The sequence below is a fragment of the Cebidichthys violaceus genome, unplaced genomic scaffold (genome assembly GCF_023349555.1).
Source record: "Cebidichthys violaceus isolate CVI_PGR_0920_01 unplaced genomic scaffold, fCebVio1.0.p SCAF_11, whole genome shotgun sequence".
NCBI lineage: Eukaryota > Metazoa > Chordata > Actinopteri > Perciformes > Stichaeidae > Cebidichthys > Cebidichthys violaceus.
Window position 1 is genome coordinate 5,992,675 of NW_027176274.1, and position 25,057 is coordinate 6,017,731.

The 25,057-nt window shown below is 38.2% G+C and overlaps 4 protein-coding genes across 6 annotated transcripts in view; 2 read left to right on the top strand and 2 right to left on the bottom strand.

Moving 5' to 3' along the window:
- LOC137866129 (uncharacterized) overlaps nucleotides 1-16,114 on the top strand; it is a 78,876-nt gene extending 62,762 nt beyond the window's left edge. Inside the window, exon 11 of the mRNA XM_068701820.1 lies at nucleotides 16,098-16,114. The gene's annotated coding sequence lies outside the window, so the exon portion shown is untranslated. The remainder of the gene's footprint in view (nucleotides 1-16,097) is intronic.
- LOC137866112 (MAGUK p55 subfamily member 4-like) overlaps nucleotides 3,842-25,057 on the top strand; it is a 32,683-nt gene continuing 11,467 nt past the window's right edge. The window contains exons 1-9 of one of the 3 annotated variants that reach the window (XM_068701790.1): nucleotides 3,849-3,863; nucleotides 15,939-16,029; nucleotides 16,124-16,188; nucleotides 17,899-18,023; nucleotides 21,165-21,227; nucleotides 22,194-22,315; nucleotides 22,405-22,482; nucleotides 23,023-23,106; nucleotides 23,185-23,316. In XM_068701790.1, coding sequence (XP_068557891.1) covers nucleotides 21,206-21,227; nucleotides 22,194-22,315; nucleotides 22,405-22,482; nucleotides 23,023-23,106; nucleotides 23,185-23,316 — 438 coding nt within the window. In that variant the 5' untranslated portion in view covers nucleotides 3,849-3,863; nucleotides 15,939-16,029; nucleotides 16,124-16,188; nucleotides 17,899-18,023; nucleotides 21,165-21,205. Of the gene's footprint in view, nucleotides 3,864-15,938; nucleotides 16,030-16,123; nucleotides 16,189-17,418; nucleotides 18,024-21,164; nucleotides 21,228-22,193; nucleotides 22,316-22,404; nucleotides 22,483-23,022; nucleotides 23,107-23,184; nucleotides 23,317-25,057 lie in introns of those variants that run through there. The other 2 variants (XM_068701808.1, XM_068701800.1) reach the window with 2 other exon arrangements.
- On the bottom strand, nucleotides 6,250-7,167 carry LOC137890609 (olfactory receptor 6N2-like). Its single transcript, XM_068734768.1, has one exon. It carries the CDS (start codon nucleotides 7,165-7,167, stop codon nucleotides 6,250-6,252), a length of 918 nt encoding a protein of 305 aa, XP_068590869.1.
- LOC137890617 (olfactory receptor 13C2-like) lies at nucleotides 9,386-10,309 on the bottom strand. Its single transcript, XM_068734779.1, has one exon. The coding sequence runs from the start codon at nucleotides 10,307-10,309 to the stop codon at nucleotides 9,386-9,388; it is 924 nt and encodes a 307-aa protein (XP_068590880.1).

Here is a 25,057-nt window from a genome sequence, read left to right on the forward strand (position 1 = left end):
TGCAGCTAAACAATTAGTTAAGCGATTAGCTTCCATATTGTTATTGGCAAACTCCTCATGGCATCACTTACGTTACCTGCAGTGGACAAGGATGGACGGCTGCTTGCCAAACAGTAGAAAAATGCATTTCTGCATATTTATGTTCTGCTTGTTCGCCAAATTGCTGGTATTAACACCTTTACTTAGGTTTTTTTGCTTTTTTGACAGAGTTATTAGCATCTACTCGAGTAAAATGTAGCCACACTTCCATTCTTTTTGTTGTCTCTGCCACGATGTGCATCTCACACTGAACTGAGCCGGAGTCGGTGTGTGTGTGTGTTGTATTGTATTCGATTTCGAATTTCGATTTGTCCCCCTAACAAATGGCAGGATACCTCCCAAATGTCCAACAGTCAAAAAGCATCCCAAATGTCCTAACACGATTGGCCAAAAGCATCCCAAATTGTCCCGGGACATATGGGAAGCTTCTGGACATTTAGGGAGGACAGATGTGAATCTTTTGGACATTTCAGCCTCTTTGAACAGCTAGGGCGGGGGTATTCAATTAAAGTTCAGCGAGGTCCAGTTGGAGAGATTTTCCTCATCCAAAGGTCTGGAACACCAAATAATGTCTTAACTTGCGCTGTGATTTAGTCCCATGTATATTGAAGTAGCCAACAGTTGTATTAACGTCTGTATGTAGTCAACATCTGACTGTCAAATCAAATAAAGAAAGTTCAATTGAATAATATCTAAACAATATTTATTGTCAGATTTCAAATTGAACTGGATTAATTATAAATAATATATACTCTAATAATAAATAAATGTTCTCTTAAGTAAGATGTAGGCTGAATTAAAAAATGAAATACATATCAGTAAGCTTTTGAAAAATGTGACTCTTAAAATAAAGTACTTCATTTTAGAAAATTAATCAAAAAAGCCCCGATATCCATATTCATTTCTTCTAAAAAGAGAAATTAGTGTGCAGGGACTTTATCTGTGGTTATTGTTACCACTTGTTTCTGCTTTATTCCTCTCTGTTAACATCATTGTTGGAGGGTGAATTCATGTTTTAGGATTCTGATCTTTTTGGGCTCTTAGATCGTTTATTTTTTGTACCTTCATTTCGGATTTGAGTGGTTACGTTTGTTCAAAAGATGTGTGCTTTGTCTCGTAGTGGCGCTTCACATTACCGCTTCTAAACTCACTCTACGGTCTCTGAACATATGACGTACTGCTTTTGATCTGCCTGTAGGAAGAATGAAGATATACGAGTCTGTTCATTCATGGATAAAGACTCTGGTCTCTCTGGTCACGTGTCTCTTCTTAGAGAACACTATGTGAGATAAAATCTCTAACTCACATACTTCTCCGACTGGAGTTGTGACGCTTATAGGAATACACATACAGTATATGATTTACAACGCATGTAATTGGTCTGTGTGTTTCCTGGACCGGTGCACGAGTGCCGTAAAGGCTGGAAAAGCTGTGTCGGTAAAAATAAAAGCACTCTGTTAGAATGTATTAATTATCAACTATCGGTTTTAGGTACGGGTCCACATAAAACGGCGTTTGGGTCCGGAACCGGGCCGCGGTCCGCCTATTAGTGACCCCTGAGCTAGGGTGTCCTTGATTGACACAGCTTCAGTTGACATTGACCTGTGTGAGCTCCAACAGCCACGTTTTAATGTGTGTGTGTGTGTCTCACTATGGGTGTTCTGCAGTTACAGACAAGCCAATAGTTGACTATGCATAGTAAGGAAATAACGACAGCAACATTGTGCTTTCTTATAGGTTATTTTTTGTTTTTATGTGTCTCATATGGTAGTATCAATATATGTCATGCATATAGTATCATTATATGTTATAACCACTTACCCACACTTGAAAACAACACACATCTCTCGGGATCTCAAAGCTGCTCCGCCATGGAGACATTCTGGAGAGGGTCAACAAACCCTCTTCCCAGAAATTATCAACATGTTAGATAACATTTAGTTGAGCCAAAATTGAAAGAGAATGAGATATGATCTGATATGATGAATCTTTGGGTAGATAGCAGTGCAATCAATGGAATTCAGTAATAAAGCTGCAATGAAAATATACATAGGCTCATGGAGGTTTTTGTGTATCCAGATAAGGTACACAATAGTAGAATTACTGCATTATATTAGAATATATAATGCGAATATAACCAAAAAATAAACATATCTGTATTTGCTAACTTTTACATGCCTATCAAGAGTTATATATGTTATACCTCCTCATCCATTAATGTTAAACTAGATGTTCAGTAATAAAACAGGCAGAATTTGTACCAACATAGATGAATTAAACTTTAAAAAGAACTCTGTCTTTTATGATAATACAAACATCCAAACTGTTTGGAGTGTCTTATTTATTCACAGGTAAATGCACTTGGTGTTTGTCTCCAAAATTCAGTCTGTAGAGAGTTTCTATTAGATAGCTTCATCCACCAAGGATCTTGAACTCTTTAACTTAAGCACTACGCAATCTTTTCCACTCAAGTTATCAGCTGTTGTAGTCCACACAAGAAGCAAACCTCTCAGGCTGACAAATTAAGCAAAAACCGGAACTCCAAAAACTGCAGTTCATTGAATGGCCACTTGGGGCTCGCTGCAAAAGGGAGTCAAAATCCATAGGCCCCCATTTTAAATGGCTAACTTTACAACAGTACAGACAGTTTACAGCTTTGTACAAAAAATATTTTTGGTCTTTATATCTAATATCCCCATTCATGACGAGATATACACATATATACACACACATATATATAAACATATATACACACATATATACATATATATATATATATACGTATATATATATATATATATATATATATATATATGTATATATATACGTATATATATGTATATATATATACGTATATATATATGTATATATATGTATATATATATACTTTTAAGCTAATACAAAATTTTACTTTTTTATAAATGTGATTATTTGCTCAAGATGGGGTAATAATGATACAATATTAACTTGACAGAAACAACAGTTGGTTTAATTGTTTATTTAAAAGAAGAAGAAAAAAATGTCTCTCAGGGCACAAAACTACAATTTAAATTACATACACTGCCAAATCAGAAACATGCTCATGCTTTCAAGGTTGTTCATTTGAAATATTGACATGCATTCATTTCATCAGAACCCCCACCCTCCTCCATAACATAATCACTGCCGATCACAACTCACTGCACCACATACTATATTATGATACTTCTATTTATTTCTATATTGTGCTGCAAAAACACTGGATTGCCTTCCAGAGATTGATAAAGGCTTATCTCATCTGATCTTATGCTTATTTCAGGGCTATTATAAACTGTGGCAATACATTTGAAGACAATGGTCATGCTATCACCGGTAACTACAATCAAACGGAAAAATGTCTGATTAAGTCATGGTTATCTGTTAGACTTAACCATTACCTTTGGGTTTTTGAAAAACTGCAGTGAATTGCTCAGTACTTATAATTACATTGTTGAAGTGGAAGATTCTCTGTGCGTTATTATATTAGAAACAAGTCTTTAAATGTTCAAAGTTATCACATCTCTGCATTATTATGATACAAAACGATGACTGTACAACAGTTATCAATGTGAATACATTAGAGACCCTTGACCTTGACCCTAGACCCTGAACGCCAATAATCAGCTGATTAGAGTATAAGCCAAAGAGAGAGGGAGACAGAGAGATTTGTGAATGAGAGCATAAGAAGAGTCTTCCTCACCACGACAGGACATAAACCATACATATGTGTTTTGATTTCAATATTTATTTAACAAAACATATGCTCCAGTACTTCCCTGCCTGCCTTTTTGGTACTTGTTTTCCAGGTATGACTGCTTACTTTTGTCATTGCCTGTCAGATCTATTCAGTAATCTTTGTTTTTACCTTACTGTCTGTGAGTTGTGCTTCAGCGGCAAAGCGTGGTTTTACTGAGCCCTATGGGAGCCATTTACGGTTCAGCTTATGAAGACACTTGAAGGTTAAGAAGAGAGTTTTAAGAGTCACACAGAACTTGATTTGAAGCCAGAAAAGATGCTAGAGATCATGTGGGGTTGGGCTGATGTGAAACCAGGTCCTGTAAATACTCAAGCCTGTCCAAGCCTTCATCAGAATCAGCTTTATTTGCCAAATATGTCTACCCAGAAAAAGAATTTGACTCTGGTTTCTGACTTGCTGTCAATGTACTTACACAGAAATAGACATAAGAACGAAGACAACAGAGCTGATCAAATACAGCCAAATCAAATGTTACTATACTAGTAACAAACAATACGATACTAGTACTCTTATATACTTGTTACTGTTTATCGGTTTTAAGTTCCTTATCGGTTCTTTTTGATTATTTTGTGAGAAGAAAAGGACAATTAATTAATAAAAGACTCAACATCGCTTCATTATTCTTGTATGTAAAAAAATAGTCGTTAGTGAGCTGCAAAACAAAAAGTTCCAAAGTCTGGAACATAAATTTACAGCTAAACAATTAGCTAAGCGATTAGCTTCCATATATTAGCCTATTAACTCCTCATGGCATCGCTAACGTTACCTGCAGTGGACGAGGATGGACGGCTGCTCGCCAAACAGTAGAAAACTTAATTTCTGCAGATTTATGTTCTGCTTGTTCACCAAATGTTGTGATAAATTGCTGGTATTAATTCCCTTACTTGTTTTTTTTTGCTTTTTTGTCAAAGTTATTAGAATTTACTCGAGTAAAATGTAGCCACACTTCCAATCTTTTTGTTCTCTCTGCCATGATGTGTGTCTCACGCTGAACTGAGCCGGAGTTGGTGAGTCAGAGTAAAGCACGACTCTGGCCCTCGTGCAAAGACACAGAGGCAGAGAGAGGAGGTTTGTGATGCTGCTGTAGTCTGGAGATCTCACTCCGTAACTTTTAACGAATCGATAGTAGAACCATTAACCCCTGACATTATCAATACTCAGAGTTTTACAAATCTAAAACCGGTTCCCGTTTTTTTTTCGGGGGGCATTTTTAGTTACAACCAAGCCCAGAAACTCAGATGTTCCGTAAACGCTTAAAACACTGTGGAAGCAGATTCACACATTTTATGTCTGTATTTTGCATGTAAGAGAAAACGACATATGCAACATTTCATAGACTTTCCCTATTTTAATTGAAAATGATTCAAACCCACACTGTGGATGCTGCAAGAACTGACTGAAAGAGTTGAATTCATCAGTTATTGCCCTGGTGTTGGCTGGCACCGGGTGGTGACAGTAAAGCAGTTCATGTACAGAGGAATCTCAGCTTGATGAAAACAAAACTGCAACTTTTCTAAAATATATCTCTAATTGATTGAGTCCTAACTTCCCTATGAGTTTCCCTGTGAATAGATGCTCCAGAGTCAACATCCTGATGGATACAGGTTGGAGGAATGTCTGTTTATTTATTACAGTATGATCCCTTTGTAATAAAGAACTCTTTTCTTCCTATCTTATTCTCATCTTTACCTCAGGACTTCTCCACCAGTTCAGGGAGCTGGCCCCCACTCAGTGCATCATCCATGTAATTTTGATCAGAGTTTTTTTTATTATGAAGGTAATTCAACAGTAAATCAATCATCACATCTGCATAGTCATGTGTCTAAGCATAGTATTTATTGAGAGCTGTCTGTTTACACAGTCATAAACATTAGAAGAGGGTTAAAAAACCCCTGAAATTATAAGCTTAAATCCACTCTGTTTACCTCCCTCTTGCAAAATTAATCAGAAACATGCTCATGCTTTCAACGTTGTTCATTTAAAATATTGACATGGATTCATTTCATCACAACCCCCACCATAACAAAACAACAACTGCCCGATCACAACTCACTGCACCACATACTATATTATAATACTTATTTTTACTTCTCTTATCTATATTTATTTCTGTTTTGTGCTGCTAAAACACTGGATTGCCTTCCAGAGATTGATAAAGGCTTATCTCATCTGATCTTATGCTTATTTAAGGGATATTATAAACTAAAGCAATACATTTGAAGACGATGGTCATGTCATCACCGGTAACTACAATCAAACTGTAAAATGATGTATTATTAAGTCGTGGTTATCTGTTAGACTTAACCATTACCTTTTGGAAGATTCTCTGAGCGTTATTATATCAGAACCAAGTCTTTAAATGTTGAAAGTTATCACATCTCTGCATTATTATGACACAAAACGATGACTGTACAACAGATAACAGTGTGAATACATTAGACCCTTTTGTAGAAGAGCCTCTTAAGGTGTTCATAAATTCCTCTCATTTTTAGTCCATAAATGATTGGATTAAAAAGAGGTTGATATGTAATTATTTGTAAAGTCATTATCAAACGTACAATTTTAGGAAAATCAACTTCCAGTCGAGCAAGAAGTACATCATATGTACTTAAACAGGAAAAGTTGATTAGAACCAGCAGATGGGGTAAACAGGTCTGTGCAGCTTTTCTCCTGACTCCTCTACATCGATAGGATATTACAAGTATCCTGGTGTATGTATAAAGTATGAAGAGCACAGGGAGAAGGATAGCACTCACAAAAACAACCAATCCATAAATATTCAGCAGTCTTGAACTCACACAGTGAAGTTTGTGAACTGTACTGTTGCAAAGTATTCCTTTCAAATTAAACTTACAGATTTCTTTTTTAACACTCAATAACATTGGTACTGAAATCTGACAAGCAGGCAGAATCCAAGCAAAAATCAGGAAGATAATAACAGTTGTTTTTCTCATGATGGTTGAATACTGCAGAGGGTTACATATAGACACATATCTATCATAGGCCATGACCGACAACAGGAAGAATTCTGAACCGGCTATAGAATAAAAACTAAACCACTGGAAGAGACAGGCTGGATAAGATATGATCTGTTTTTCTGATAAAAAGTCAATCAAAAGCTTTGGGTAGATAGCAGTGCTGAAAAGAACAGAGTTGATTAACAACGCTGCAATGAAAATGTACATTGGCTCATGGAGGGATTTGTGAATCACTATGATGCTCACAATAGTGAAATTACTGCAAATTATTAAAATATACACTGTAAACATGATCACAAAATAAAGATATCTATATTTTTGCACTTCCACATGCCCATTAAAAGTTATATATGTCACATTTAATCTATTATCCATTATTGATATATCAAATGAGATGATACAAAAATAATAAAGCTCATGTAACCAGCACTAGATTGTCTTATTCAGTCTTCAGTACCTGACCTTGATGTGCTCTGGTGTGATCCAGCAAACACAGGAACTGGAAAGGGATCTGTTGGAGTCGGTGGGATGTCTTTATCAGACTACTTCTCCCTCCATGGATCTCATTAAACTCTCCAAAGAATGAGCTAGGTAAACAACTTGATTCTAGAAGCCTGAGGTCATAGATGTTTTTTATGGCATCATCTTATCACAACAAGATTCAAGCTGTATATGCTTGTGCATTTACCATTTTGTTGGAGCACTTCTGGTGTTTGTTAAGTTTTCATTAAGCAGTATATCGAAACATCATAATAAACCTAAAGCTGTTTGGGGGCTTTTTAGTTGTGCGTCCCAAGCTCAGGGTGCCAACCTTGCAGAACAGTAAAGTTTGCCCCTGGTGTTTTTTAACAGTGAACCACACCGTAGTCCAATTTCACCTGTTTTAGACCGTGAGTAGCCGTGTTTTGGGTGTGTGACACAAGTATGTCATGGCAGACGTATTTCTCTGGACTCAAGGAAGCACAGTGTCCAGTTGTTTTAAGAAAGCTCCAAGCAGCAACACAACAGGCCAAGGATTCTGCTCATTCTGAACAGGCATGTTTTGAACAAACACTGCACTAGTAAGACTAAAACTATTTCAATCAGGAGAGAATTCACTTAGAGTGAAAAAATATTTACTACACATGCATGGTGAGATGAATAATGAAGAGATTATACTCCATAGTGACGTAGTATAATAAAGGGGGTAATGATGCTGCGGCACTAATATTCACGGCAAAGTCGAGACCCTGGTGGTGGTGGTGGTGGTGGTGGTGGTGAAGGGAACTGCTGATGATCCAATGATGGGATGAAGAAATTATGATGATGATGAAATGACAACTGACAGCAGCAGAGAGGAGAGCGGTTTTCAAATTTGACAGCAACAATGTGATTGGCTCAGGGAGATCGTGGCAGAATCTAGTTATTGAGCTTAAGAGTGAACGCCAATAATCAGCTGATTAGGGTATAAGCCGAAGAGAGAGGGAGACAGAGAGATTTGTGAATGAATGAGAGTGTAAGAAGAGTCTTCCTCACCACCGACAGGACATAAACCATAGGTAACCACCGGCCACTGCCAGGCCCGGATTCGGTTTAAAACTTTTAGAGTACACTGACCCTTTATTACTGGCTCAAACCAACTAAATGCCCACAGATCCTCTATTAGTACATGTGGCGGTAAATGATGACTGAGACTAAAGGATTCCCCCAAGATTACAAAGTTTATTACATCAAACTATATTTTAAACAGGGTATTAAGAACATAGGAAATCCATTAAATCTAATAGATTCAAGACAGTAAAAGGTATATATCAAATATACTTCGTGACACAAACTACAGTAAAAAAGGGGAGTGCTACAGGACAAATGGTCGTAGCCTAAGGCAGAGAGGGGAAAGTAATAATGGGACAGAGTACTCAACATGCTCTGGTGCCCTACACACACCATAGGGTAAAGAAACAATTGGTAGGGGGAGTGCAAAGTAAACTACCACCAAACACACGATTATGGGGGTGCGAAGCACAGGTGAGAAACTCTATCACCAAACCCTCCACTGTCTGGGCGGCCACGCTCCCCACCGGCCCTATAGCACTCAGACAGACAGACAGAAAACAAGTGCTCAGCACACAATGTTAGCGCTGCATGGCAGCTACAAGAATACTGTTACCTTCATTGCTCAGCATAGATATCATCAAAAGAAAAGTTGATCTAAAGCAGAATACGTATTGAAAGGGATACAGAATGTCTGAGAACCTTACTGCATTGTATTACATTATATTTTGAATTGTCACCTGGCGCCTGACTTTTGTGTTATACAGACATTTCCACCATAAATTGATGCAAAAAAAGTTCACGAAAATGCAGGAAATTAAATATTTTAACCCTCAAAAATGTCTGGGTGAGGGCCCACAGACTTCTCGCTCAATATGTATCGCCAAAGTTCAAACCTCAACCTTGAATAGTAAAGATGATCTTTACGACGTGGACACAATCACTATCCTTCCAAAGAGTATAACGTTTTCATTTCTGCATTATTATTATTATTCCTACGTAAGAAAAGACTGCACATTAGTATCACTAACATCATTATTACTGTAACATCACTTTTAATACATTAGATCAGTTTGACTTGACAGAACAACCTCTTCAGGTGTTTAGAGATTTCTTTCATTTTTAGTCCATATATTATGGGATTAAAGAGAGGATGATACAAAACTGTTTGTAAAGTCATTATGAAATTTACAATTTTTGGAAAATCAGATCCCAGTCGAACTATAATGACATCATATGCACACAAACAGGAAAAGCTGATTAAAACCAACAGGTGAGGTAAGCAGGTCTGTGCAGCTTTTGTCCTGACTTCTCTACAACTTTTATAAGATATTATAAGTATCCTGGTGTATGTAAAAAGTATGAAGAGGACAGGGAAAAGCGCAAAGTTTAGCAAAGCAACCAAGCCATATATAGTCTGTGCTTTAGAACTTGCACAGTGGAGACTGTAAATTGCATTGTTACAAAAAAATCCTTTTAAAGTAAAATTACAGAGTTTCGTGTCAGCACTCAGTATTGTTGGGACTGCAGTCTGACAAGCAGGCAGAAGCCAAGCTAAAATCAGGAAAATACTCAGAGTGTTTTTTGTCATAATAGTTGGATATTGAAGAGGTTTACAAATAGAAACATACCTGTCATAAGACATGGCTGACAACAGTAGGAACTCTGTACCACATAAGGTATAGCATAGAAAAAATTGAAAAAGACAGGCTGAATATGATATGATCTGTGTTTCAGATAAATAGTCAATTAACAACTTTGGGTAGATAGTAGTGCTGAAAACAACAGAGTTCAGTAGCAAAGCCGCAATTAAAATGTACATTGGCTCATGCAGGTTTTTGTGTATCCAGATAAGGTACACAATGGTGAAATTAAAGAAGATTATTAGAATATATGCTGTAAACATGATCACAAAATAAAGATATCTGTATTTGTGCACTTCCACATGCCCACCAAGAGTTATATATGTTACATTAAGTTCATCCATTAATGTTGTCTAAAATAAAATGTTCAGAAATAGAACAGGCCGATCAAAGAACCAGCAAATAACATGCAGCCTCTATTGGACTGTTTTATTCATTCACAGATACCTCACTTTGAAATGCACTTTGGTGAGAAAAAGACAGGCGGAATAACATCTGTTTTACGGATAAATAGTAAATCGGAAGCTTTCTAGTGCTGAAAAGAACACAGTTCAGTAGCAAAGCTGCAATATAAAAATATGCATAGACTCATGGAAGTTTGTGTGACTCCAAATACTGCTTATTATTAGAATATATATACTGTCAATGTTATAAAAAATAAACATATCTGCATTTGTTAACTTCACATGCTAGTAAATGTTATATATGTAACATTTTGCTCATCATCCATTACTGTTGTCTAAAATGTTCAATAATAAAACAGGCAGATGAAATTAATGTGTACATGAATAATAGTTCAAAACATAAGTCTCACTATAACAATTACACCAACATTCAACCTTTGCTGAAGTATCTTTCTCATTCACAGATACCTGGCCTTGAAGTACACTTTGGTGTATGTTCACTTCCAAAATTCAGATGAAATGAATATGAATGTTACTGAAATGAACTGTTTGTGTTTGTGGAAAGTCTTTATTAGATTATTTCACCCTCCAAGGATCCAATTAAACTAAACCACCAAAATAGATACTAATATGTAAATGTGGACCAAGAAGAGGTTCTTTGTGACAACACCACCTAGAGGATATGACGTGTGTTTGTTAGTTTAATAGAGGTGAATAGTAGAAATTACCAAAGGGGACACAGAACTCAAGTTAAATATTTTATTTACAAATTATCCAATAATCAGTTTAAAAAACAAAGCCTTGTATAATAATAAAATGTAACAATTTCTTTAAGATACAGAGTCCCTTGCAAGTCCGTTGCCACTTCCCTTGTTCCTCCATTGGCAGGCCACTCTCTCTCAGTCCTGCTTTGAAGGCTAGCTGCCAGCGCCATCCTGTCTTCTGCTGCTACTCCACACGCAGCTGCTGTTCCCTGCAAAGAAAAAGGAAACAGCCGCTAGTGGGGGGCCCATACTAGTCCTTACTCCTTACCCACCTTAACTTTGCCAAAACTGTTGGAGAAAATAACTTTTAGAATGATCAGTTCTTATTGTTTAACATACAAGGCTCCGTGAAGTCTGTGGCTACTGTGTGAACTCTCTTCACACTTGCTATCTCAGATGTTCCTCGTTTAGCAGTCACTGTGACCTTCTTACTAAACGTCAAGATGACGTTTGCTTGTGCGGAAGGGGCAAGTTCAAGACATGCCATGTAGCTTTATGCAAATTATTCTGTGCAAACGCACGTGTGTGTTATCCGAAGTATAAATATCAGAGACTCAGAGACAGACCTCTGAGCAGCCTTGATACATGACTTGTATGTGTTTCAACTCTGTCTCCTTCTTGCAAGAATAAATGTCCTGTGATAATTACTTTTACATTGACTTCGAGTGAATTTCTCTAACATAACCCTTGGAAGAAAGGGCTGCACAGTGATAGTGACATTTGACAGCCCTCTCCCAGTACTGGAGCCCTGACCACTTTGCCTTGTAACAGGCAATGGTGGATCCTACTTTAGCCGCTTGGATGGTCTGCACAGCCTGTGTTGACAGATCAGCCCTCCTCAGCAGCAGGTCTATTACCACCCCCTCTTAAGACAGAGACCCCAAGAACTGGGGGATGTTCCAGGGCTGAGTGACCATCATCTGAGTCACCTCTGGATACCACGAGGTAGAGCGGCAACCTGGAGCTACCAGAATGACCGACAACTTCTCCTACCTCACCCTCTGCATCGGGGGAGGGTTGAGGCAGAGCAGCATACAGGCATAAAGCAACTTTCTTGGCCATGGCACGTGTGCAACTGTGTCTACCCCCAGCGTGGGATTGATCTCCTGTGCCCGGGAAAACCATAGCGGACAGTGGTTGTTGCGTTGGTTGGCAAACACACCCATCCTACACTTTCCCAAACTGGGTTGATATCTGCCTCACCATCTCTGGGTGAAGCCTCCACTTGTCTGGTAGGGTCCGCCTCTCAAAATTATGTAGGCACCCTTGTTCTCCAGTCCTAGAATGTGTAGAGCCTTTACAAACAACAGCTACTCTTGAGGCCCACCACCTGAGGCCACACACTTGCTCTACCAAGGCAAGTTCCCCCTCTCACCCCGTCAGGGATGCATCCGTAAACACAGCGACATAGGACCACACTAGTACCATCTGCGTTCCCTTTTAACAGGTGCTATGAGGATCCTCAGTAGCGTAGGTCGTTCTCTATTGAGGGGGGAATAGTATCCAAATGTCTCTTGTGCTTCCTGGCATCAAAGTGGAGACTGGCAAACCACCTCTGCAGAATTCTGCATGACCTCAACACTTTCACACCCCGCCGCAGGTAGCCAGCTGCCTGCAACACGGCAGTCTGTCTGATTTCAGCTAGAGTGGGCCATCAGCTGCATGAATCGAGCACAACCCACGAATATTCTATTGTCATGGTAGGGGACTGCTCTGTAGCCAAGTTATCATGAACCCCAACTTGGTTAGGTGTAAGATGAATTGGGCTGTGTGAAGCATGAGGGCCAGGGAATAGCTGAATAGTGGCCTGTTGTTCTCGTAGGGTTTTACCTGGAAGGCGCAAACCAAGAATTTCCTGTGTGCCACCTCGGCATGAAAGTATGTGTCCTTTAAGTCGATGGTGGTCAACCGATAACCCTGTTAGTTCTAGCAGCTGCCAATTAGACATCTTACAGGCAATACATCGGTTTAGAATGTGGAAATGAGACACTCCATAAAAGGGCCTGCATCTCTGCTGAGAGGTGCTCTCTCCCGCCGATGCTCAGTCCTTCTAATCATACACTCTAAATTATTCCACCGTAAATTAACGGTAACTTACTGGCAGCAGGGGGGGCCAGTAATTTATTGTTTTTTTACGGTGCACTACGTAATTTACTTTTACGGTATCTTACCGTAAACTGGATTATGGTAGGATGATTGTAGGATAACTGGGTTTTACCGTGATTTTACGGTATATGCCAGAAGGTTACCATTTATTTACAAAGGGTAATACAACCCAATACTTTTGCTTTTATTTACCAACAAATAAAATAATAACAATAGATATTCAATACATACTTGTTGCAGTTTATTACATGTTCTCAAATAATAAAGGGACATTTGTATTACATCACAAAACTCACAATGTACTGCATATTTAGAAGAAAACTAATAAAATCGTTAATGAACAGCTTAACTAAACTCATTAGCAGCAACAGTGTAACATTGAATTAAAATAGTATTAAGAACAGTGTAATAGAACTGCATCACAGTCTAGCTTGTTAACAAGTCTTATACACATTTATAGTCAATTTGAACTGCATGAACTCACACATGAATGAAAACAATAAAGAGAGAGAACACTTTGAAAGAGGACTTTACTGCAGCGTCTGGCTGGTATCCTCAATCTGATGACAAGTGACTGTAAAACAAACAAAATAAAAAAATTAGAAACACAATGTTCTGAACTTTGAAGTCTTTAAAAAAAGCTAATACAACAATACCATACAGTTAAACAGACTTGCCTATGTGATGAGCTGATAACGTTAGGTGAAGTAATGAAGCTAAGACAATGGACTAACGTTCAACAATACAATTAGTTTGATCTGATGTTAATGTTGGTCCTGGGATAACACACACGTAACATTACTGTTACCGTTAACTTACCTCAACTGTTCATTGTCTGTGATTTCTGGTCCCCTCTCCATTTTGATAATCATCCCGTTTACGGTCCTACAGTCGGTTCAATAAGAGCACAAGTAAACACAAGTTAGGTTGCTAATGTTACATCTTAACACTGTAATTAACTTTATTTATTTTAACTTAATTTGCTATGCTGTTAGCTCGCTAACCTTTCTAAGGCTACTTGAGCTTGAGCTAGCTAACATTACTTAGCTAATGTTAGCTCCACCAATATTAGCAACCTGATGTAATGAAACAGACCAAGTGAAACATTATCTGAGCTGTTAACAGTTCAATAATCATAAAGACAAAACAATACAGGAGAACTTTGAATTTATGATGATAAGCGTAAGTTACCTCGGCTCCTCCGTTGATCACATGGCTGAGCTCAGAAGGATGAACTGAAGCTGTGATGTCCAGAGTTCACGAGCAGACGGTCACGTCTTGTCACTCAAAAAGGACTTTTAGGCAATGAACAGTTTGAATAATAAAAATATTCTATCATCATTACAGACACATTAACCTACAATAGACAGTATGATGTAGATGGATTGTGATTCACTGAACTTGTATAGAGAAGCGTGTATCCACCTCTTCACAAAAAATACTGTATCATGCTGTTAAATTATGGTAGTCTGCTGTTATTGTTAATTGACAGCATTAACCATTAATTTACGGCGTTAACTGTTGATTTACATGCGAGGGATGAACATTTAACTGTATGTTACAGTTATTATGAAATACTGTAAGATACCGTTGAAAATCCACCGTAAATTTACGGTAATTCGTTACAGTGTAGGGTACTAATCATGATTTTCTCAACGGGAAAACCAATAAACTCATTCAAAATAAGTTTCAACAGTACTCTCTATTGTGGAGACGTTGACGAAATGGAAGTTTGAATCATTTAATTTTTCTTCCTTTGGGTCCAAAACTATTTGAAATGTAAATAATACATTTTGATGTCTAAATTATACAGTTTTTGTCTCTGTTGAAATTATTGAAGGAAAGAAGAAAAACATTGTCAGCTGATTCAAAACCTTTGTATGGCAGTAGTTGTATCTATTCTCATAACAGTATATCTTCAATGCATCTGCTATGGTAATAAAGTAACTTTTAAAAACAGTTTTTGTTTGTAGTGTGTGTGTGTGTGTGTGTGTGTGTGTGTGTGTGTGTATGTTTGTGTGTGTGTGTGTGTGATTGTGTCCTCCACTTAGTATGATGCAATCTCACAAAAACACAGCTGATGTAAGGATACTGTAATGAGGGTCATTAGTAGGCCACCTCCTTTGTGGTGAACAACAGGCCAGGACTCATGGGAGTGGCCTGATTACAGCCAGTCTCTAATTATGACCCAGTAGTCACAGTGTGAAGGCCTCAGGGGACCTCTGTGATCCAAAACAACACAATGGTGAGGTCAGTGTTTTTGGTGTCAGTTTTTTTATTTAGTTGATCTTTCGCAAAAAAGTACTACTTTTGATCCAAACCACAATGTTTCCCTAACCAAGTTGTGTTTGTGCCTAAACCAAAGCAAACCTTAGACAGTACCACTGTTTCTTTCAGTTTCCCCCGGAAATAAATATTTTATCTACAAATACATCAAAAGAAGTATCTTTGCATTTGCTTCCTTGTTCACCTTCTTACCTGCAATGAATTAACGTCAGAAGTGCACTCCTTGCCTCGTCATTACTCAGTGAAATCTGAACACCTGTACATATCAGGTTATCTGAAGCTGGCTGGTAGGAGTTATGTCAGGGTGCTAATGTTAAATCTGCATTCCGGTCAAAATACTAAAACTAAAACAATAAGATTTTTCGTTTTTTGACAAATCATACTTGATTGCCCTGTACACTGTTGTTGTTCAGTCAGATGGCAGTGGACACAGGCTTCACATCTGGGTGGGTTGATCCTGTGGCTGAACAAGCTGCCCACCTACCACAGCTCGTCATGGAGAGGGTGAGAGGGGTTAACTGCAGGATGGCGTTGATCTTGTTCTCCATTCTATTCTCCGCCACTGACTCCAGACTGTCCAATTCCTGCCCAACCACAGAGCCGGCCTTCCTTACCAGCTTGTTAAACCCCAGCTCACAGCGAAGAGTGCTGGCTACTGCTGATGTGAGTAGGGAGACGATGGGAGATGTGAGTCTCCTCAGGACGAACACTCTGCTTTGTCCCTTCCTCAGTGTTTGTATGAGTCCATTCTTTCCACTTCCTCTCCCTGGATGATAGGGGGCCCCCATTCCTCTGCTAGTCTACCACCTGTTCTTTGGTGTTGCTGATATTAAGCCTCAGATGATTAGCAATCAATCAGAGAATTCAGACATTTATGAAATAAATAATCGGGCATTATAATATATAAGAAACCTGACTTAAAATACTAGTTATGCCTATACACTAAAAAAATCTGCTCTACAGTATAATAAAATATTTTTTCTCAATTTTATAGGTGATGTGTCGCTTTGCAGTTGTACTTTGTTCCAGGTTCCGATTAAATTTAAATTTATATTTAAATTATATCTGCGTTCGGATGTGGTGTCCACCTGTTAAATGTAAACCTCCTGATCTTTTTTATTTAGGAATAGAAATTGTAAAGCAATTAAGATGTTTTCATAAACATTTTAAGGGTCTTGTATTGCCATCAACATGATCAGATACAGCATTGCCAAAGCACTGTATGAATAGTAACATTAATTTATAATATATTTAGAGCATTGTTGAAAAGGAGAAAATAAACAACATACCTTTCATGTACAATTATATACCTCAAAAGTCTAAAGAGCTTTTTAAAGCTTTGCGATAGAAAGAAAATATTAGCATAACTGAATAACTTTTTGTGTGTGTCTGTGCGTATGTGTGTATGAGTTGCGTGACTCATTTAGCATTACTGGAAAAAAAAAATCACCCTTTTATAATTTCAATGCCTGGAATTTTGAAACATTTTGTTTATCTTAAAGCGACAATACTATTTTAAATATATATTAATGTTTTCACAGTTATTTGTACAATTTGGGAGGAAATGTTCCTGCAGAGGTTTGATATTTTGGGGGAAAAGCTGTACGAGAACAGGGCTCATTTTTTGGCGGTCATGTTTTCTTATGTCTGCCTGTTTTTGTGGCGTCTGTCACAGTCTCTGTTTCTGAAGGATCAGTGTTAATCCCTGAGGAGGTGACCCAGTGACCATTACTCTGTGATAACCCCCAACACACACACACACACACACACACACACGCACACACACACACACACACACACACACACACACACACACACACACACACACACACACACACACACACACACACAGTTGATAACGGCTTGCCTCTTGAAAACCCAGATGTTGCAGCAGGGTTTAATGCATCATAACTATTGTTATTGCCCTCTTAACACTGTGTTGCCTGCTGCTGCTGCTGAGCATGTCTGACCTGCCACATGTGTATGTGTGTGTGTGTGTGTGTGTGTGTGTGTGTGTGTGTGTGTGTGTGTGTGTGCGTGTGCGTGTGTGCGTGCGTGCGTGCGTGTATGTGTGTGTGTGTGTGCTAAAAGCAGCAAAGAGTTAAGAAGCTTTGTGATCTGCTGTAGAAGTGCTTAAAGTGAGTGAAAGAGCGAGTTAATGATAGAAAGAGGGAGCTACACAATGAAAGAGTGAAGAGCACACCAAAGAAACAGATGCAGTGAGTGACAGGAGGTGAGGCAGGGAAAGAATAAGATTTTAAAAATAACAGAAGGAAGCAAAGAGAAGGAGAGAAGAGGGAGATAGAGAGAGAGGTTGGTGGTTGGTGGATTAAGTCGGGTTAGAGAGGATTAATGTCTGTTTTGGTTTGGTAGTAAAATCGCTTCCATGTCAGTCACCACTGGCTGCTGCTGACACGCTCACACTGCTGATTCAGTTCAGCTCACTGTTGACACACTGTAACATCACCGGACCAGAGGAAGAGGAGGACGAAGAGGTGGTGAGTTGGTCTTATTTCACAGCTTTGACTGGATGTGTTTGAGAGTCGAGGACTGAGCTCCCCGAGCAAGAGTTCTACTTCATGCTAGACTCTGTAGTCTGTTGCAGCTCTGTGAGGCTAAATGCTAGCATCAGCATGCTAACATGAACATGTTTAGCAGGTATAATGTTTAACATGTTCACCATCTTGGTTTAGCATGCTCACATTTGTTAATTAGCAGTAAACACAAATTACAGCTGAGGCTTATTGGTTATCATCAGTTTAGTTATTTGGTCATAAACCAAAGCATTGAAATCCTCTTCTGGGTATAATTAATATCTGTATACAATATTATGGCAAACCATCCAAAAGTTCCAGAAAGAAAAATGACAAAACTTAGGACTATTACATAAAACTGTAAATAAAAAAAGGCATGGCAGGTGCAACAGACATTATCAAACTGCATAAATTAAATAACCTGATGCTTCTTATAAAATCAAAAGCAGAATAAATCATCAAAGCAGATTATATATAGACACAGCATTAACAATGTAAACATCACAGCAGCTGGTGCCCAAAAACCCACATTAAAGAGTTCAACTTCCTTCAATATTTGTACCTTCAAGAAAAGAACATTTTTAATCAATTTAAGATTATATCCATTGTTTCACCTGTAAAATGAGCTTTAAACCTTTTAAAACATCTATTTCTTTGGCTCTGATGGCAGGATGAAATTCCTGGCAGAGCTAACTGAAACAAAATGGAGAACTTTAACAGTTTGCAGGAATTCACAAATTAATTTGGCACTCAGTTCAGTAGCTTTGGTGTTAGGTTTCTGACTGTAGCTGAGGCATTTTTCAATAAGCTCGGAGTTTAATTTCACAGTGCTGATTTAACAAAATTCCTCTGTCGCAACAAATATTTATGAATAGTGGAGCAATTAGTTCAATTTGACAAGGTAAATTTAGGGAGGAAAACGTGAACTGTTGGTAATTAGGGAAACATTTCAATGGCCATGAAATAATGAAATAGTATGCTCAACTAAAAGCTAAGTCACCAGCCCTAGTTAGTTGTCCTTAAACAGCCAACAAATGAATAAATACCTGTGCAAAAGGCTGGTTTAAGACCACAAGCCGAAACGTGTTGGTCTAAACAATTAAGTTGTTTCTATATATTATTACTATATATTAAGCATTGCTGGAGTTTTGAAATAGGCTTGTTGTCAGTGGTTCTTAAGTGTGTTGTGACTTTTTAGGAAAGAAATGTGTTAAATATGGACAATTAAAACGTTTTGATTAATCTTAGCCCTCTTACTTTTGGCAGAAGTCAGACACCGCAGTTTCAGACTTCATTGTAAAATCCACTCCTGTATTGTATTGAGTTTGAGTTTGTAGTATTTAGAGCCAGTGGGAATGATCCAGGGCTTTACATAACTCAAGAGGTTCTGTGAGGCTGCGTGATTTGCTCAGTTGACATTTGATGACTTTGAGATCTAGTTAATGAAAGCTTTTGCAGCGTAAGTGGAAACGGAAGCTGAGCCAATTAAGAAGCTAAAGAGGAGACGTAACATAAAATTAGCCCATATTTAGAAACTTGCTGCTGTCAGAGGAAGTACCAAAATAACACAAGCTGTACCTTAAACATGTAGGTCATTCAGTGGTTGTCTCTGTGCTGCTGCTTTTGGGGAACGTGACAGAATTAAAAAAAATTACAAATCATTAACACTCACAAAGGAATATCACACAGCTTATTGGCTGCTGGAAATATAAATGATAATACTAGGCTTTCTAAGCTCATCTTGAGTAATATTAAAGGGGTAGTAAATCATACATATCAAACAAAATGACAATCGCATTTAATCACATCTTATGTGCCAAAACATATGCACCAAGAAAACCCACTTTTCAGCTTTTACATGAAGAAAGACACTGAAACAACCAAGAACTTCTCAAACCAGCATAAAAACATATACAAATATGAACTAATGTGAATATGTTACATGAGAGTTCTATGCACATATGACAATGTGTTATGTAAGATTTTTAGCCTCTTTTTGCTTCTAGTTTTGTGGGACATTCACTGTTTTGTTTAGTCTCAGTGTTTTCATTAAAAAAGCTCTGATAAACCAACCGTACTCCACCTGCTCAGCAGCAAACAGCCGACAGACACAGTTTGAGACTAGCTGGTGAACATAGTGGTTCATTTAGCAGCTAAAGAGACAAATGTTTCCCTCAGGAGTTGGTAGAGACCAAAAACGGAGATAAGAGAGAGAGAATTTTAGACTTGCTCTTTAAGTGCTGAAAGTGGAAATAAGCACTGACATTAGGGCTTTTTCACTCCTGATAGTCAGAAAAAAGATTGGTCTTTTTGCTACATTGGGTACATTTTGGATTTCATAAGGCAATCATGCATGCCCACTAAAGGACGATACTTGACGTCTTCACCAACGTGAACTGTGTCTCCCTATAATTGGCATTGATTGGTCTCTAACTCTCTCCCCTCCTCAGAAAATAACTGAAGTGCTAAGTGATTAACTTATCAGTTTTATTTATTTTTTCCAGACTGACTCTTTATATAGCTCAGAACAATCCAAAAAAAAATTCACACTAGAAACGAACCGAACCATGGTTTAGTTTGATCCAGACCGAGACCACCACTTTTCTCGGACCAAGTTTTGGCTGTTTGCTCCGGACTATGGTTTGGGAGATGTTTCACACTTGTAATTTTGGTTTGAATCAAACTGAGAAGTCTTAAAAACTGGACCAAACAAGGAAGGTGCGAAAAGGCCCTAACAAACAAAAGTATTTGTGATGTCAGCGGCAGAAAGACTTCCTGCTTTAAACTTTGACCTACTTACCGCAGATGTGAACGCACTCAGTTTTTATCAAAATGATTATTTCAGAGGCGCTCACTGTCAGCACTGTTGCTGTTAGCGCTGTTTGCTGCGCTAATAGCATTGTTAGACATTGTATATGCAAAGTTCTTTATTGTAACACTGTCACAGATATTTACATGAAAAAAATACTAACTAAAGACATTGATATCAATTCATAAAATGATTTTGAATTATGTTGATTGTTTCGATGTTTTAAGTAATGACCCTGTTGCATTAGCTCAGAGTATGATTCATATTAGAAGTTTTTTTCCCCTTCTTTTTTCCAGTAAAAACCTTCTTTTCTTTGCGGTGAGTCTGGACAATCACCATGAGACCAGCAATGGAGGACGGTGAGAAACAAACACACACACACACACACACACACACACTCTGTCTATCTAAACTTCATTGGTTGCATTCATTGTTTATTGTCTGACTTGAATTCAGTCTTAATCCTGAACTTGAGTCTAAATCCAGGGGTGTGTTTTGCTTCAATTTAATTCTAATGTGAAATCTAATTCAGATGGAATTAGTGTCTCTCTGCGGGGTCAGGGCTTCTCAGTGTCAGTTAATCCGTCTGGCCCAAACCAGTCTGTTTTTCACCCTTCACTCAGGAGAAACTTTCATCCCGAAGCATCTGCCGTGATATTACAGAATGTTCAAATACAATTTTGTCCTCCGTTGTTGACCGATGTAATGCATCTTATTCAACATGGCGAGGCTTCAGAGCCTTTGTTCTTTCACTTTTTAGTGGCAGAGATTATCATATTTGATATTCGTACATTTATAATACATGAATTGCTCCCATTAACTGAGTAGTGTCACGCTGTTCATCTGAAATAATGCATGACATAACCAGTGGTGGAAGAAGTATTCAGATCTTTTACTGAAGTATTACACCTTACCAAAGTTAAGGTTTGTAAATATTATCAGTTAAATTATTTAAAGCATGAAAAGTAAAAGTATTAATTGTGCAGTAAATGTTCCTTGTAAGTGATTTACCATTTTAGATTATTATTACTGCTGCATTAATGTGTATTTATAGCATTTTAACTGCTGTCAAAGATTCCTGAAAGTTGTGCTAATTTTAACTCCTTTATATACTGTTGGGTAGTTTCATTTACAGCAATCATAGCGTCGCTGTCCTGTGAGAACAACTTACCTCTAAAAAGTCAAAATGTTTCGTCTGCACTCAAACTGCAAGTCTTCATTCATTTCTTAATTTTTTACTGCGTTCTGTGTGTGTGTGTGTGTGTGTGTGTGTGTGTGTGTGTGTGTGTGTGTGTGTGTGTGTGTGTGTGTGTGTGTTTGTGCAGGTGTCAGTGAGATGCTGTCCAGTGTGATGGAGGACGTCAGTCACGCGGTCAGCAGAAACATTTTTGGTGCTGAAGTTCTGCATGAACTGCTGAGTGCACCGTGGCTGCACGCTCTGCTGAAGGTACGACATGACTCAACGAACCCTGCACTAAAGCAGACACACCATGGACATGTCAAACAATGACCTTGTTTCCTGTTTTGTTGCTCTAGATTCATGAGTGCCTGTTGCAGTTTGAGATGTCCACACCCACACCCCTTCTGCCTTATGCTTCAGGACTCTCACATGAGGTTAATGCACACACACACACACACACACACACACACACACACACACACACACACACACACCCACCACACACACGTAGATGTGTCAGTACGTATCTTGTACACACTAGAATAAGCATGTTCATGTTTCTTTCCAACAGAAAGAAGGGCAATGCAGAAAATGTGTCTTCAGAAATTATGCATGTATAATAATGATAATATTAATAATAACAATAATAATAATAATAATAATAATAATAATGATAGTCATAATCATAATCACAAACTTTTCTTAACCAGGTTATACAGGGCTTTACAGAAAATAGGGAAAATAAGCCCAAAAATACAGCACTGCCTCAGTGATGTTCCTACATCAGTAGGAACATGTCCTTGTTCATACCCAACACCATCACCAAAGATTGAGCTCATTTTCTTCATCTTATTCATTTTAAGAAAATAGAGGCTTTACAGATTACATCTGATCTTCTGGAGTGTTATCATCTATATTCCTGTCTGACTATCTGTCTGTCTTTCTGTCTGACTGTCTCTTTGTCTGTCCATCAGATCATGGCTACAATACAGAAGGTCCATCGTCCCTCTGCTGAAGCCAGAGAGCTCTACAGCCTCCTCAGCTCACCACACATCCAGGTGTGTGTCTCTCATGTACAAGCTCTTGCAGAACTTGTACTCGGTGCTTTGTTATAACACACGTTACCTGTCTCTCAGGCCCTCCTATCATCTCACGACAGTGTGGCCCAGTCAGACTATGGACCTGTTTTACCGCCTCTGCCTGATGAGATGCCCGAGGGCGAGGAGGCCATGAGGATTGTTTGTCTGGTGAAGAACAACCAGCCGCTGGTGAGACATAAGCTTTTCTCCAATTGTAGTTTTTTACTCTAGTTTCATAAGGATCTGGTTGTAAAACAAATAAAAACCCTATGATTATAGTAACTTAGTGGTGGAAAGTTGTTCTAATGGTATAAGCTTTTGTTTGAAGGAAAGTGAGATCCTGGTGTAACTGGTGCAGTTAACACAAAGCCTAAGACAAATTCTTTGTTGTAGAAGTTATAAAATGCTGAAACAGGTCAAACCTGAAATCATATCTTTTTTATACCTCCCTAAATAAATAAATCTGGTTGTCAATGACGACCAATATTCTCTCTGAAATAATAGTTTGGTGAACTAATATTAATTATTCAACCCAGTTTCTTAGGTTTTTCTTAGGAAGGTAAATAAGTTTGTTTACTTAAGAACTTTGAGGTACTTGTACTGTACTTGATTTGCTGCTCCTTTATACTTCTACTACACTAAATCTCAGAGGGAAATACTGTACTTTTATTGTACTACATTTATTTTAAAACTTTAGAAGTATTCAGATCTTTTATTTAACTAAAAGTAGCACCAGTGTACAAATTAGCTGTTAAAAGTACAAGTCCTGCATTGAAACTCTTACTTAAGTAAAAGTGCAAAAGTATTATGATAAGAACATACATAAAGTACAATCAGTAAAAGTACTCATTATGCAGAATGGCTCATTACAGAATAATGTATAGTATATTATTGGATTATGATTTGTTGTGTCACGATTCTTGTTCAGCTCTCTGCCATTGTTAGATGATCAAGTCTTGATTCGTAAAGATCAGCAGATCATTGGTTTTATGCCCTGACAACAGTTTTTGTAGATTTTCATATTCTTCTTTATAAATGTATTCTACATGGTATTAAGTGAGATATAACTGCCATATTTTGGGGGAATGTACCACACTAAGGCCATATGGTAAGATTTAAATAATTTATGTGAATGTAATAACAATTTATTTCCCCAGTCTTTAAAGCAATTTGGCTGAGAGTTGGTAGAGGTATTGATCTGTAAATGCCTCACAGATCATTTCATTTCAAGCTATGAGAAGAGATCTTTCATTATTTTTTGTTCACCAAGAACGGAGAAGAGAGCAGAGGAAGTGTAGGAGACGGAGTACGGGTGATTCGTAGTCGTTGGAGCAGCCTCCGTCGGCTCACGTTGGATCGTCTCGTCCCTGCAAGGAGGGCGTGGTCGGGGGAGGAGCTCAGAGCAACTGAGAGTGAAGCCAGGCCTTTGCCCCTCCCCAGGAGAGGACAGTCACGTCCTTTTCTCCCCCGCTACGAGTCAACGGGAAGCTGCTGTTTGCGTCCACAAACCACAACGCTTTGGAAGAAAGGGCTCAACCAATCGGCTCCTTCTGTCTTTAGCCCGGCCTCCTGCCCTGGTAAGAGGAGGACGACTGTCAATCAATGCAATCATCAAGCATCCGTCCTTCTTTTCATTCACTCAAGACGACCGATCACCATATTAGGAACGGTGAATAAACATTTCATCCAGCAGGGGGCGTATTTGATCAGGAATCACGCATTAACAGAGGACTAAAAACTCAGAGCATGACTCTCAGTACAACTTATGACGATGTGTTGTACTATATATAATGAATAAAATAAAAATACAGAAAATAGCTCAACTTTTTTTATGACGGCTATTGTGCATAGGTAGGTTTTAGAAGCAAAAATATGATCTCTGCGTGGTTGTGAGGAGCTCAGTTTTTGTGAAGATCATGCTCTCTTTTGC